The following is a 17,014-nucleotide window of genomic DNA, read 5'->3' as shown; positions in this document are numbered from 1 at the left end:
TGATGCTGACAGGACAAGTTAAAAAAAAAAAAAAAAAAGAAAAAAAAAGAAAAGGAGGCTGAGGATGCACCAAGAGGTGAATTACAGATAGTAAGTCAGCAGCAAAGATATTCTTATAGACAGTCAAAATATAGCTGCTTGCCACATTTTATCCCGAGGACGAGACAGCAGGCCCAACATCATCATTCGGTTTGTGAGTAGAAAATACAAACGTGAGTTCTTAAAGCAGGCAAAAAATTGAAGGGTACAGGGGTGTATGCAAATGAGCATCTGACTTAGAGAGATGGTAAAACTGCAAGACAAACTAGAATTCTGAAAAAGGAAAAGCGGATTCAAAACACTGCAAAATAATGATCCGACTAAATGGCAGACCAGAACAGGCCGGAGTGATGGGAGTCAGACATTACAGAGCTGGATCAATATGAAAATAACGAAGAACATGGTGAAGAAGAGGAATAGTGGGGGGATGTCAAATGTCTGCTTTTAAATGCAGTTACTGGGGAAATGACCATTGTTATTGATCATTTTATGGAATCTATAACCATTAAAACTGAGGATTAAAGATCCAAAAATATATTAATTAGTTGCATTTCTAGGACACCAGGGTCATGTACTGATACATTAATAAAGACGATGTCTCGATTATATGAAAAACAATGATTTTTGGTTTGTGGTGACTTCAACATTATTGAAGAGGTTGTTGACGTGGAAATCGTTAGTGGATTATTGGTGACTGATGTAAGTGATCGTTGCTGCCTGTTGCTGCTGTGTTAGAAAGGAAGAAAAAGTTTGAAGTAGGAACTAGTAATTTAGTTAGAACAGAGTAACCAGAGGCCGTTATGGCCCTCAAGGCAGTCCTTATAAATCATGATTAGCAGGAAGTTTCTGTAGATGACAACAATCAATCATATGATTCATTTTTAGAAACATTTTTGTTGTTTTATTACCACCATTACCCACTGAAAGAATATAGACAAAATCCAAAAAAGAAGGGAAAACCATGGTTTACTGTAAAAAGCAAAATAGGCTCTATATGGAAATGAATCACACACAGAACAAAGAATAAGGAGGACAAGTAAAAGAAATATATAAAAACAAAATGACAACTCTTATGAAAGTACACAAAAAATCAAATGCTGCTAAAACTCAAACATAACATTAAGGGCATCTGGAGAGTGCTTCATGGTAAAAATGATGATTACAACAATATATCCAGGTTTCTCTTGCCCGGACGTGGGTTACTGGAGCCCCCCTCTGGAGCCAGGCCTGGAGGTGGGCCACGGAGCCGAGCGCCTGGTGGCCGGGCCTTTGCCCATTGAGCCCAGTCCAACTCAGCCTGAAAGGGTGACATGGACCTCCTCCTGAGGACTCACCACCTGCAGGAGGGGCCATAGGGGTGGAGTGCAGTGTGAACTGGGCGGCGGCCAAAGGCGGGGACCCTGGCGGTCTGATCCTCGGCTGTAGAAGCCAGCTCTAGGGACGTGGAATGTCACCTCTCTGGTGGGAAAGAAGTCTGAGCTGGTGCGCGAGGTTGAGCGGTTCCGGCTAGATATAGTTCTGGGTACTTCAATGCTCACATGGGCAATGACAGCAAGACCTGGGGGGGGCGTGATTGGAGGAAAAACCTCTGTTCTTGTCATGGATTGTCCACAATGAACTCCTTGTTCAGGCATAAGAGTGTCCACATGCGCACCTGGCTCCAGGACACTCTAGGCCGCAGTTAGTTTTCATTATTATTATTATTATTATTATTATTATTATTATTATTATTGTTGTTGTTGTTGTTGTTTTTATTATTATCATTACAGATTGTTCATTATTATTAACATTGTAAAAAAAATTAAAAGAATAAAAAAATGTAAAAATAATTCTAATTTCTCTCTGTGGTTCTGTCAGATTATTTTTAGATGTTTAAAGTCAGATCATTTCTCTAATTCACTTTGAAAATAACTTGTTGGCTAAAATGTTCTCAAATCTAACAGGAAGGAAAAACCAAACAAAGTGGTTTTACATCAAGTGAAATGACCTGCTTCTCCACTGCTGAGGAAACTCACATTATTTACTCCTATTTAAACAGTCCCAACAGCAGATTCACATCTTCTCAGTTAATATGTGACTATTGAGCCAGGCAAGTGTTATCAGAGATGCTTTAAAATAGTGGTGTGTGTTAGTTAGTTAGTTAGTTAGTGTTTCCCCTGAAATGAATGAATCCCAGCAGATTAGATTAGAAAGTTTTATCAGCCTTTTATTGGAACTTGACTAAAGAATGAAACTAATCATTTCCATTTATACGAAATTATATATATATCTATATCTATATATATAGATATAGATATATATATTGATGATAGTGGTCTGGACCTTCTGAAACAGACGGACATCTTTTCCACGACCATAGGACGTGTCTTTCCACGTGGTTGTTAGAGAAATGAGAAGCTCCTCATTGCATCAGTTGGACTTAAATAATTTGTTGCAGCTGAAAAACGATCATCCTGCAGTAATTATCTAAGTGGAGGCTCCTCCAATTTGCTTACTTTAATCCATGTGGAGACTCTTTTGCCTGGCAGTGTTTACCACCAGTCTGACGTGTTGTTTGTGAGCGAGCTGACTCTAAGAGCCGACTCTTTGGAGTGAATGAGAAGAGCCGACTCCTGCTGGGGATCCATGTAGGTAGGGGTGGGACTTCGTGTTGATACCCCTATCATGCTGCTAATCACAGACTAGGATCATATCATGTTGTTAAAGAAAGAGTTTGGGGGAACGATCAGGTACTGTTAAATGTGAGCTGCCAATCTGCACTAAAGACTTAATTTTACTTCTTTTACCAAACTTTTTTTTTAAATATCTTTGCAAGATAACAAAGAATACTTCATAACAATATCATATGTTATTTAAATGAATCTGTCCCAGATGTGATGGAAGTGACATTGTTGGTATTTTATTTTAGAGGTAATTTTCTCTAAATGGAGAGTTGTTGATAGTTGGGACAGATATCTGCCTACTCTTGGTCTTCTGATGTTTTTCTATGAAACAGTTATTCATCTTTTTGCCAACATGCTTAAATATACAGATAGCTGTTGATTCTTTTTCATCCTCAAATTATTCTGGAATAGACCAGCAGCACATGTGTTCATATATGTAAACCTGTCTCACAAGTGACTGGAAATATTACAAAAATAAAACAGTATTTTACATTATTATTAAAATAACTTTTAAATATCTAGAAGTCAGACAAGATAGAACAAGTTATCCCCTGCCTTGGAGATGTTTTACATTTAAACATAAAAAAGATTAAACCACAGAAAAATAAAGTTAGGAATTACAGTTACTTTTATCAAAAATTGACAGCTAATGTTTTTTTTTTGTTTTTTTTTTTTTTTCATTTTTACTAAATTTATCCTGCGGGCCAAATTGGACCCTCTGGCGGGCCAGTTTTGGCCCCCGAGCTGCATGTTTGACACACTTGAAATCAGCTAACATAATATTGTTTATTATCCTAATTACTAAATGAAGCTGAAATAGAAGCTGAGACTGATAATAAATAAAGAATCACTTGACTCGACTCTTCTAAAGGAGTCGAGTCAAAAAAGCTGAATCTGCCGGACCGCCCATGACCAGTCACCAGCCCTCGTGACAGAAAGTCTGAAGCCACGCCCCAGCTGTTGCTATTGGAGGAAGGAAGACAAACAGTGTCTTTTTTCCAAAATGAAAGTCGCCCTGACGCATGATGCGTTGACATATTTGACTTTTACCTGCAGAGACTCAGAAACAGGTGAAACTGTGGTGAAAAAAGAAGTGAGAGATCAGATCTGTGCGGTCTGATCTGCAGCAGCTCCGGTTTTCTTCTCACTGCGGATCATTTTATTTTGCAGAGGAACTCTGACTGACTCGGTGTGTTTGGATTGACTCACGTTGGAACCGATGTCGTGCACTGACAGCAGCGCTGACGCGTGCGGTGGGTGTCGCAGGGCAAAGTTTACACACCCACCCACACGCGGACAGCAGTGACACTCCGCGCTGTGCGCTGCATGCAGTGAGGACGGCGAGGGAATCCGTCTCGTATGACACACACAGCGCGTGTCTTCAATCAGCTTTGATCGGTCAGCCTTCATTCAGAAGGAGGACGCGCGTGCATGACCGTAACAGCTGCTGTTCTTCCTCCTACCCGGTTTATTCTGACCTGAGATCAGCGAGAGCCATGGGTGGGAGTCTGGGATGCCACCGCTCCATCCCCAAGGACCCCACCGACTTCGGCTGCGGCAAGCGCAAATTCAGCGCCGCGTGCAATTTCGGCCACATTCTGGTGAACCAGGAGCGGCTCAACATCAACACCGCCACCGAGGAGGAGCTCATGACCCTGCCGGGAGTCAACCGAACTGTGGCGCAGAACATCGTGGAGTACCGAGACTGTATCGGTGGGTTCAAAAAGGTAGAGGACCTGGCTCTGGTGAGCGGGATCGGAGCCACCAAGCTTGAGGTGATCAAGCTGGAGATCTGTGTCTCCAGCCGCACGAGCTCGTCCCAACACTCCCCGTCCTCGCTGCGCAAAGACTTGGAGCACCAGTCCTACACCGGGATCAACATCAACACCGCCACTCCGGCGCAGCTCATGAGCATCCGAGGCATGACGGAGAAGATCGTGAAGAACATCGTGGCCTACAGGACGGAGCACGGCCCCTTCAAGAGCATCGAGGACCTGGTGAGGGTCAACCACATCAACAGCTCCCTGCTGGACAAAATCCGCTTCCAGGTGTACGTTGAGCGCTCCAGGGCGCCTTCAACCAACACCAACGGGGGACAGACCAGCACCTCCAAGTCTCACCCCAGCCCCACTTCAGTCAGTATCAGGAGCGATGAGCTGGACCTCCCGCCAGGTGGACCGACTCAGATCCTCTCTGTGCGGCCGAACGTGGAGCCCCTGCTCGGGTTGCGGGACGGGAAGCCCGTGGTGCGTCTGGCTACGTGGAGCCTTCAGGGCTGCTCCTGTGATAAGGCCAACAACCCGGGAGTCAAAGAGGTGGTGTGCATGACCCTGCTGGAGAATGAGTGAGTAACTTCCAGAACTTTTCTCTGCTTGTAGAGATAATTAGACAATCAAATGGATGTGTCAGGATTTAGATAAATATGTTTAACATCAGGTTCTTGGTGGTTTTTTCCTCCTGGTCCTGGTGGAGGTTTTTTCCTCCTGGTCCTGGTTCTGTTAGGGGTTTTCCCTTGTGGTCCTGGTTCTGGTGGAGGTTTCTCTCTCCACACTGTTATGAACAGGATTAATGTGGATGATTTATTGTGGACTACAATGAATCAGGGGCTGGTTTGCAAAATAATGTAACTGGTGGTTGGGGGGGGGGGGGGGGGGGTTACATGGTACATGTGAATTAGATGCTTGAACTCTCTAATGGATCAGCTGTTTGAAACAAAACATAACAAGACCACATCTTTTCACAAATAATATTTTTCTTTTGCAGACATGTGGTGATGCTTTTCATTTTTGTTTTTTAATCAACATTTGTTCACTAAGGATGACCTGAATCATACGGCTTTAATCACAGCTACACAAACTCTTACACTTTGTTCATGATGAAAGAAAAAAATACTTTGATCCAAATCACGTTTTGTCTGCGTTTCTTCAGCATATGCAGCGTTTAACTTCGCACCGTTATCTCATCTGGTGGTTTTATGACTTTTACAGCCTCGTAAAATGTGAACAGCCTGGACAGACAAATATTATCACGCATGCAGGCAGATGGTGAGATAATGTTGTATAAACGCTGCATGATGATCAGGAACATGGTGTTGATGTAGAAGATCACACAGAGTACGTTATGCTGCATTCACTTACACACTGGTATCTGTGGTCAGTTTACTTCCCCCAGGCCACCCCTCTGGCCTCACTCTTGCAGTGAATTGATTTCAGTCGTAAAGTGCTTTGAGATGACTTTGTTGTCAATTGGCGCTGTATAAATAAAGCTAAATTGAACTGGATGAGATGGGGCCTTAGAAAAGTGGCTCAATGCTCATATTTGATGCTGCAGGCTTCCTCACGAGGGCCACATGTGGTCCATTTATACTAGTGTGTTGTAAATCTGTCTGCCTGAACAAAAACATCCCGTTTGTTCGCAGCACCTGAAACCAGACAGTTCTTGGCACACATGCATGATGTGACCTTGATATTTTACATTTCTGACTAGTTTAATCCTTTTTTTTTGTCTTTTATCAAGACACATCACATTATAACACACAAGTTAACTGTAATTTATGGCAGCTGTGCAGAAAGCTAAGTGGGACAGCAGGCAAAAATAGGGAAGGTTTATAGCACGCCGTTTGGTTTTTGTGCTAATGCAGGATTTGGGCTTGATTTGTTGCCCTCTTTCTGAGGTTGAAGTCTCACACTGTGGGAGGATATGTGGTCAAAGTGGCTGAAACAATAATAACATAACATAATTGACCAGACAGTTTCATTTCAGCATGACGGGGTCAAACTTCTGTTATTTTCCAATCCTAAAGCACACACCGACATCAGTCTGCACACAAATTTGTGTGAAAGAAAAGACAACGTGAAAGTAGTCAATCATTACAGCAAGACAACAGCCCAACAAAAATCCGGATGCAGCAGGTATCTGGGTCAGATCTGTTGTTGTGTTTCAGGGGCTGGTTTTATCTAAAATCTCACACTTTTGGAGTTGTTTTTAAAGAAACTGAATGATGAGCAGAGTGCACGCCGTCCTGTATCAGCCCAATTAAAATGACCTTGTTCTGCTCGCCGTGAGAGTAGCATCTGAGCCGAGAGCAGGAGGACAGACCTCTGTGGATCCCGGTTAATCTGCTCAGAGAGATTCAGACGGCAGCGCTTCAGTCTGTAAATCACTAGATTCGTTTAACAGGATTGATGGTGTGTTTATGTGTTGATCTGACAACAGGCTGCTCAGATGCACTTTTTTCTGGCACAGCAGTAGATGACACAGAGTAATGCCTTTGTTCTGATTGCATGTCCTTTTTCTTAGTCTGCCCGTTGAAGTGCCTGGAGCTGTGCTGGATCCTGGCTGGGTGGTGGGACCTAACCCGTTTAAAAGGGTGGAGGAAGAGAGGGAGGGTGCTGAGGTTACAATCAGACGTTCATGCTGTTAATGTCTGTAACTGCAACTAAGGCTTCTCCCAGAATGTTTCCCAATGAACAAAATCATGTAGCAAATCTGCTTATTGACGTTTGGAATAGAAAAAAATGGCAAACAAATTAGAACATTTGAAAGTGTGGAACCATTTAGGTCCTTTACACGACAATGTTTCCATGCAAAACCCAAAACTTTTTCCTTTACATATTTGTTAAACAGGCATTTTGTACAACAGCGGAATGAGAACTACCTTCATGCAGGCGGGAAACAGCTGGAAGTGATGTCGTGTGCATGCCAGGCCTGTAATGGGCGGCGAAACACATCACATGTGTACACTACATCCTTATCAGACTGGAAGACATGGGACTTGTTCTCCCAGGTCTTAGGCCTATCCAGAAGCCTCTGTTGGTAACCCTCCACTTGTACTAAGACGAAGCGATTATCTGGCACATGCAATCTATGTGTCTTCCCCCGACAGCATAAACGTTACACCAGAAGCAGGTTTTACTTTAAGAGGCCAAATAAGTAAATAAAGATTCAGCAGCACAAACAGAACATGGAAGTCCTCCTTTGTTGTTGTTGTGTTGTTTGTGGATGTAAACAGGGCCTGAGTGTGCAGGTATAAGATGATGACTTCTCATTTCCACAAACACGATCCGCCTCGCGCTTCAAGAAAGTACAACTCTGAAACCCGTCCTCAAACCTTTGCAGTTTAGTGCATCAAAAACTCTGTTACCATGGAAACGAGGGCCAAACCTCAAGCAAACTTTCACGTTTTACTGCCTCACCGTCATCACGTTAACAGGGTCTTACGCATTCACAGAACTCATCAGAAGCCAAAAGAACGACCAATCAGTGGATTGCAGCTTATTAAGCTCCACCCTTTAAGGTCCGATCAGGCACCCTTCACAATTTATGCCTGTAGAAACGCAAATAAATTGAGTTTTTGTTGACATTACAATTCATTGGTGCAATAACCAACATATTGTTTTATATAGTTTGTTTATACTTTTACTATACTGTTTGATATTGGTTCTGTTTACACTGTAAAGCTTTTTTCCTTCTGTGAAAAGCCCGACCAGGGCTGACAGTGAGGTCTTTACTTAATGCTACCTACTCTGTATGCAAAACATCAGTTGTTCCTTCTGTCTTCTCTGCTTTCTGCATAGATAGATAACATAATCAAGCATAATTGGCTCTGACTGGTATCATGTGTTTCCTTTACCCCTAGAATTGCGCAAAATCTAAATATAACAAGAAATCCTGCTAATGGAAACGGCTATATTTCCAAAAACCTCTCAAATATCACTAAAATGTTTTCATGAGGTGGTTTTTCAAAAGTGCCAAAAGTCAAATGGAAACACTTTTTTCGCATTTACGCGTCACTGGATGTGACGTAGGGTTCATTTCAGTAAAGATGGTGCGGCATGTGTGGATGCAGGAGGAGACGGAAATCTTTTTACAAATAATTAAAGAGAAAAATAGAACGCAGAGTTTTACAGGGAATTTGAAATCTCCTTCCTCGTCAACGTGGAGTCCCGCAGGATGAGATTTTACGAGAATTATGGCTAATGTGCTGAACACCATTCAGTGGAAACACCTGCAAATTGCAGTTGTACTTTGTTGAAGTTTTAGAAACATCCCTTTTATTTAGTGAAAAAGGTAATGGAACTGCTGCTCATGACAGCAGGTTTATTGTTGGAATGCAGTCAGTTTACATTAGCCAGCCACTTGTAGCTGCACGGAGATGACACAACAATACTGAGTCCTCCAGGTGATGTTTGCTCAGGCGTTTTGATGATGTTTGTTTTTCAAAGAACAGCTCCTGCTTGCATCACACAGTGTCCCCCATCTCTCTGCAGGACCATGTTTTTGATGTGTCTTTGTAGTCTTCATACAATGCTTTCATGGTGTTTGTGCAAAGCGACTGGAAACCGTGACTACATTTCCAACTTCTACAGACTTGGCCTGTTACTGCAGTGGGGAGGCGTGGGTTGGTGGGTGCATTTAGTTCTCACTAGTCCACATGGAGTTGTAGACACCCCAGGACCCTGAACAGACATGTCCACAATGAGGGCCAAACCAAATGAATAATTTACTATGAACTCACAGCAAGAGCCTGATAATAAATCTGCAAGGTTTCTTTCATCTTGCTTTTGTTCCCTCCAGTGTTAGTGTCTGGTCTGGTTAATGGAGTTTCAGAGTGCTGTTCTCTTAGTGTGTCCATAAACCTCTACCACACCCAGAGTAAACAGTCTCGGGTAAACAGCCCCATGCATCACATGATCGGTCCATTTAAACAAGTCTTCCAGGTTTATGCCATATTTTAATCCCACCCACTCCCCTCTCTTAGAAATCTTCCCCATTTTATATTGTTCCTCTCATTTCCTAGTTCCCAAGTCATGCTGCTGATGGTGGTTATCGCAGGGATCAATGTCAGGCAGGAACTGCCTGCAGAAGGATGAGGATGCTGTAGGGGAGATACGGTGTGTTTGCACGGTGCTCGGCCTCTCTTGTGTGAGCAATCACATGATCCAGGCTGGGTTTATTCCCTTCCTGGCTTCCCTCCAGGCACATGGAGAGAGCTACTAGAGTTCAGTGAACTCTGTTAACCAGAGGTTAGACTGCAAGCTGCACTCAGCCCACAGTCTCCCAGACCTGCTGGTGTTGGTGATCAGCTGGATCTTAGTCATTCTCACACAGTGGGATGAAGGGAAGTAAAGAGACACCAGTAGCTGTTAGTGGTGGCTTACAGTGAGCTGATGCACGGGTACATCTGCATCTGTTTTCAAAACATGATCATATCATCTTGCAGTACTGGTGGGAAACAATCACAACACCATCCTCTCCATCAGGCAGCTGATATTCCTTCACTTTACATCCCACCTTTACTGAGCCTGGATAGCAGCAGAGAAAGATAAAACATAAACCTGAAAGAGCAGCAGCGAGGAAGTGATCTCTCCAAGCAACGCCGAGCTCACCATCATTACAGCTGTTGTCAAGTGTGAATCAATATGGACGAGCGAGGCTGGGACAGAAGAATTTACAGTTTTTATAGGCATGACTGGTGTTATAGATCCAACATTAATGTCCATGAGATAAGATAATCAAAACTGCTCACATGAATGAGCATGCTCAGCAAGACGGAAAGATGGCTGTTTTGGCAATATGGCAATATAGTTTGTGTGTGTGTGTGTGTGTATGTATATATGTATATATATATATATATTTATATATAGTAAGGCTCTACATCATTTTAGGGTGTACTACCCCTTTAAAGGGGCCATGCTGTTCTTTTAACACAGCGCTGTAAACACCAACATGTCTCTGCACTAGGGCTGCAACTAATAACTATTCTGATTGTCGATTAGTCACCGACTATTAAAACGACTAGTCGACCAATCGGATTTTGTATCTCATGATTATTATAAATGGATCTTATTTCTCTTTAAGCTTTGAAATTTTGCATGAAGTTGTTATGGAAGTCCGACGTTCCTCTTTAAATGTTCGAGCATTGCAAACGTACTTCCGTGGTACACAAGGTCCGCTTTACAAACCTCACATGTATTTAATTTATTTTGTAAGTTAAACTTGAAGTTATCACAGACTTTTGACGTTCTCTGCCGCCGTTTTGCTCCCTAGTTCGCCACCATATTTCTCCCCTGGCAGACTTTATTGTGCATGTGCAACTCTCAGCAGAGATAGGATTAGAAGATGATGTCTCACTCTGTAGTTTTTTTGTTTTTGTGTTCGTTTTTTTTTGCCAACAGTGGTCGATGGCTAAATTCGTTGTCGACTATTTTTATTGTCGACTAATGTCGATTAATCGTTGCAGCCCTTCTCTGCACAACTGAGACGTATTTTCCTCCAAACAAAACGTCGACTTTTAAAAAATGCTGTCGACTTTGTACGCCGTTTAGACTAATCTATTAGTCGATTAGTCGTTCACATCCCTAGTATGTATGAATGTGTTTATTTATGCATGTATGCATTCCCCAAGATCACATCAGCATCCAGTTTTACCTTCATCCTTTTTCAATTCCTCACAATTTAACATTCAGGAACATTTTTCTGAAATTAGTCCACAATTTCTAGCCAGTTTGTCAGTTTTGTTAGGTGGGTGTTACATAGCTGGAAATCCTTTGTGACGTGTGTACGCTGAACCAAAGCTTCAAGGTTAATTTTTTAACATTACTATCGAAGTGACAAGACCTGTGTTTAGTCTGTCCTGGCCTTGGGAACAGGAATCAGCTTCCTCTTCAAGTTAGTAAAGTTATCTGCTACCAGACTGGCTCCCTTTGAGATTGTTTGGAGTTTATTTTATCACTGTTATGTAATCTTAGAGAATTATTTTGGCACATAACAGAATTTAAAATCATATGATGAACTATTATACTGCCTTAAATCCATGTCCACGCAACCAGCAAAGGAAAGCTTTGTCCAGAATTTCACCTCATGTCTCCACCGTTCTTTAATGTTGTTAGCGATGAGGTTAACAGATGGTACAACAGCCCTTTGTGTTCACTTTACAGCCAATTAAGTCAGTGTTGTTGATAATACTCCTAGTTTGTTAATACATTATGTAATTATTATCTATCATCTAATCAGATTAACTTCGTGATTTGTTTTGCTTGTCAGAACCAGACAGAGAACCGAAAGCTTATAAAACCACCGGAGTAATTTATCATTTATCTGCTGTCTGGAGTCTAGTTCTCTTTTTCATGTTACTTCTATAAATGTTGAAATGAAATGAAAAAGAAGAGTTTTTGAGGAAAAGACACACTGCACATGAACACTGCTGTCACTGAATGAAACAGGTAAAATGAAACTGGCAAGACAAGTTTATTTGTTTAGTGCCTTTAATATACAAGACAATTCAAGGTGCTTTACATATAACATTAAAAGCATTACCAATGAGAGGGGGTAAAGTTAGTTTTAGTTCATTACTGTGTTTTGTTCTACTAACTTGAGCTGCATCCGATCTTGGCCAGGATACTAAAAGAGAAGAGCCACAGGATGGAAGATGATCCATCCTGTGGGAGGGTGGATCAGTGGTGGAAACTTCTGACCAATTTGCAATTAATATAAAATTGTATTTTTTATAATAAGACGTAGACTCGTTAAATATAATGAGTCTAGCAACATCTTGGCATTTATGTGTTCTTCATAGATGTATTCAGATAGTAGATGTTACCATGTAGAGCTGACTAAACTTAGCGCAGTTATTCCATGGTTTCACCAGCAGTGAATACCAGTCCTCCCAGTCTCTGCTTCCTCTTGATATTTTGGCTTCCTCCCACTGCCTTATGAGCATTCTTGGTTGTTTGTCCCATTTGTGCCTTTGTTAGGCCTTCTTTACACCACAATGTTTCCATGAAAAATGCTAATATTTTTCCTTTGCGAAAAAAAAAGCTTTTACACAACAGTAGAAGGAAAACTGCGTCCATGCAGGAGGAAACAGAGAGGACCAGAAATGTGCACGCCATGCCTCTAGTGGGCAGTGGAACTTTGCAACGACACACCAAGGTGTGCACAGCATCCTGATAAGACTGCAAAACACAACAGACGCGTTACGTTGCTTCAAAAGACCAAATAAATTAAAACGATGTTGCAATACAAACGTAACACAGAGGTCCGCCATTGCTGTTGTGCTTCTTGCGGGTTAACCAGGGTCTGAGTGCACAAGTGCAAGATGATGTGAGATATGTCATCATCAAAAGATTCCACATCCAGTTTTCACTGACGGGACTCGCCTTGCGTTGGGAGAAAATTTCACTCTGGAGGCCGATGTCAAATCTTTGCACTTTTATCCACTCAAAAGTCTGTTACCGTAGAAACAAGAGGCCAGAACGCAACAAAACTTTGCACTTTACTGTCTAAACGTTGTGGTGTAAACAGGGCCTAAGTCCTGTGGAAGCTCACTAAGCCAAGTTCCACCCCCAGCAACCCTGAGCCAGATGAAGCAGGGGCTGAAATATGATTAAAGGATACCTCTATGTGAAATCATGTAGTGTGTAGGCCTGTCAAGATAACAAATTTTGCTGTGCGATTAATTTTCTCAGAAATTATTGCGATAAACAATAACATTGTGCAGAGCGACAATGTTGTCATTTGGACACCATTTTCAACTAATGTAATGATAATACCATAATAATGCAAGTACACCCTTTCAAAGATCAATAAACTTTAATTTCTAAAGAAGACTTTTTACACTGGAACTGGAAGAAACTTTATTCTGTGACATCTTTTAGATTTTGCCCTGAAAGTTAATCAGGCTCCATTATAACATATAGTTTCCTAAAAATCAACAATTTCCATTCAGATGTCTCAATGAATTTTAAAAGCTGTCAGAAAATCCGAGTGAAGTTGACGATTGGTCGGCTTCCACAGTGGTAGCTGCCAAAGTGTGACACCATGTCCAATTCCACTGTTTTTTCTAATGTAATATTCCTTCTTCACTTTCTGTTCACTGTGGCGTTCACTGTTTTGTTATATATATATATATATATATATATATATATATATATATATATATATGTGTGTATATAAACAACATATAACAGCACTTGTGTGAATACTGACAGTGGTGTTAACGGGCTCTGGGGCAGTGGTAATGCCCCATCATTGGGTCATAAAAAGGCTGGTATTTGCAGAGCTATTAACTTGGGACTCGTTAAAGAAGAGCTGTGGTTTTGGACTTCAGAGATGCAGCTTGTGTGTTGACAAAACATTCAAATGATAAACAGCTGTAGTTGAATCACCTAAGCTCATCTGCGTGTGGATGGAGCTTCAGTAAATGCAGCAGTCCGACAGCAGAATGAGCCAGTCATCATGGAGGTTTTGCAGTAAGGTGCATCCAGAGCTGGTTGGGTTGCTGCTTAATGAAAAGCAGTTGGATTGTGTTCTCACCATTAAGCCATAAAGGTTTGCAGTGTATTATAGGCGTGGCTGCAAAAACAAAACTTAACAGTAATAAATTTTATTAGGGTTGTTAATGTTGTGTAACTTACAACTGATACTTAAAACCACTTTCAAATCATGGACTACCTGGCATAAAAGGTAGTCTATAGTTTCTTTTTGTAATGTAGAAATACACTTAGCAGCTCAGCCCTTTTAATCCCCGTCAGCAAGATGTTTTCAGGACGGCCTCAGATGTCAGATTATGATCAGTCAATCCATCACTTTTATTTATATAGCACATTTCACAACAAAACATTTCCAAAGTGCTGCACAAAATCAATATACCACAATAAATAAAACGAGACTTAAATCACTCCACAGTGGGGGCTGTGCTGACATGGGGGCTATCAGCTTAAAGCGCGTTGCAGTAGTCAGGACACCTGAAAATTAAAAGCATGCATAACTCTCTCAAAAAGATTAGAGGATAGAAACGGTTTCAGTCTTGATAAAAGACGAAGATAATAAAAACACGATTTTAAAACACCATTAATCTGTTTGTCAAGTTTAAGATCGTTGTCTATGGTGATGCCAAGGCTGGTGTCTTTGGGACACATAGTCATTAAAAGGTCTGAGATCTGTCAGAGCTTTACCAAACAAGATCATTTCACAGTGAAGCGGGGCAGACAAGGAGGTGTCCCCCAGCCTGATGGAGAAAGACCTACTCAGCAGGTGGGACTCAAACCACTCCAAGGCAGGCCCCCGAACACCCACATAGTCTCTCAGGCGGTTTAAAAGAATTGTGTGGTCGACTGTATCAAAGGCAGCTGTAAGGTCTAAGATGAGGACTAAAATGGCAGAATTCCCAGAATAGAAAGAGGTCATTAAAACCTTTAAAAGTGAGGATTCACGTTACTGTGAAACGTTCTGTAACTAGGCTAAAAGGATGTAAAATGAATGTTTGAATAGATAAAGCAGCATAAAGGCCGACCAGAAGAAGAAAGCAGAATTTATTACTAACAGAACTTTGTAGAAATAACACACAGACCAACAGTGACCAAACCTTTTCTCATCTCATCGTTCTCTCAAGTCTTGGCTTCCAGGAGAAAAAATATTGTTATTAAAACAAACACAACAGAAACTATTTCCATGTTTCCACTTTTTCCTCATTTCCAGTTATTCCTGCTACTATTTACCTGCTATCCTCACTAAACCAACTCCAGCTCAGCTGCTTTGTGGCGCCACCGTGCCATCAGAAACGTCTTCTTGGCTTTATTCCAGCCATAGAGGAAGCATTATTTTCTTCTTTTCACACACACATAGAACTTTCTGCTCACTGGTTGATCTTGGCTGCTCCTGATTGGACGCTACCGTCAATCTAAGCTCTCTGATTGGTGGAAAGTCTGACAGGAAGTGGCTTCATCATCAGTCCAGGTCTAAATAGAGGTCTCTTTAGCAACATAGTAGTGATGGTGATGTTTTTATGGTGAAATATGATAAATAATGCTGTTATCATGGATCATTGTGGATTTACCAGATAGGAGTCTCTGAATAAAACTACATTAGTGGCTGGATTGTAAACCTCCTGGACGGGATAGAAATGTCTGGAAACTTTCTTAGATCACCTAAAGGGTAACTATCCATCACAATTTACCCCACAGAGTTAAACACCACTGCTCCTGAGACACTAATGACAATAGTGATAGTGCTCAGGGGCGCTGGAGATCTGCTGGAGTTTGTAAGGGTTAATGCTGCGATATCAGCAGGGATTTGGTTAACAATATTAGGATTTGTTTACAGTAATACAGGTAGGAAGCAGTTGGTTTAAAAGAAGCATTGTTTAGACAATCAGAGCGACTTCCAGGTTTTGTAAATCGTACATGACCTGGTGTGGCTGAGATGATGCATCTAACATCTGCGTTGGGGGACAGACAGCCTGGATTCATCTGACTACCAGACACACAGAGAAACATGATACGCATCAACATTTCACTGAAAATTCCTCATATTCAATCGAATCTGGACAGGTTAGGACTGAGGTTAGGAGGACGGGATGTTGCAAAGAAACTTTAGATGGTAAGCTGATGGGGGGGCTCATGTGGAAATTTCCACTGGTGCAGCATTTCATTGTGGGTGATCGGTGAGCTAGAAGCATTGCCCAGCAGATCCTGCCAGCCTGCAGCCACTCGGGCCAATGAAGTTTTTCCAACCACCTATTTTTTATTTTTCTTTCTGCTAAACAAAGCCAATTCTTTTTGTCTCGTGCCAACACTTTAACATTAAGTAACAAGTGACGTACTGCGATCAATGAGGGAAAGTTTTAATCAGCAGTATGGACACAGAAGATCCATCAAGTGTTGAGTGAGGAGAATCCAGAGTTAATATAAAGAGAAGTCATCTGAAAGCTTCTGTTAGTTTCTTGGAGGAAAGCTCAGAGTAATTCCTTTCCTGTTGCATTGGATTAGATCAGACTTGTAGTCAAATCTTTAGAGACTGTGATAGAAAATATTTCCTCTTTCTGAACATGGCTGCAAAATGGTACACATTTTAAACCAACCAATGTGAACATCACAGTTATCTCATGTAATGGACTCCAAACGACATGAACCTGTTTTAAAATAGCCTGATAATTAAAGCTGGAGTGATGTTTTTTCTAATAGGCAGAACAGCCAAACAAACAAATTCATCTCAGTCACTTTTACAGATTCAATCCAGTTCATTGTAGTCCAATTATAATCCAATTAAAACAAATTATATTATCCAGTTTATAATTACCAAGTTTGAAGTCTGATCTTAAAATCAATCAGCATGTGGTAAAAAAGTTATGAAGAGATGGAAAAGATGGAGGGATGTCAAGGTCACATGGTGTTACTGACTCACCTGACCAATCTGTTGGTTGTTCAAGTCATTAGCACCTGTTAATTTACCTGAAGACTGGATTGTAGGTGCTGGAAGATGGTACCTGAGACCGCCTCCTCTGTTCAGAGATGGCTCCTCCAGTGTAACAT

The 17,014-nt window shown here is 41.5% G+C and overlaps 1 protein-coding gene across 1 annotated transcript in view; it reads left to right on the top strand.

Annotated features, from left to right (window-relative positions):
• The first annotated feature begins 3,683 nt into the window (after positions 1 to 3,683).
• The window catches only part of eepd1 (endonuclease/exonuclease/phosphatase family domain containing 1), a 36,654-nt gene continuing 23,323 nt past the window's right edge, over positions 3,684 to 17,014 (top strand). The window contains exon 1 of the mRNA XM_042012141.1: positions 3,684 to 5,046. Within this exon, the coding sequence (XP_041868075.1) occupies positions 4,199 to 5,046 (848 nt within the window). The 5' untranslated portion in view covers positions 3,684 to 4,198. The remainder of the gene's footprint in view (positions 5,047 to 17,014) is intronic.

Source organism: Melanotaenia boesemani, chromosome 17, assembly GCF_017639745.1.
Source record: "Melanotaenia boesemani isolate fMelBoe1 chromosome 17, fMelBoe1.pri, whole genome shotgun sequence".
Lineage (NCBI taxonomy): Eukaryota > Metazoa > Chordata > Actinopteri > Atheriniformes > Melanotaeniidae > Melanotaenia > Melanotaenia boesemani.
This window is presented reverse-complemented; position numbering and strand designations above follow the sequence as displayed.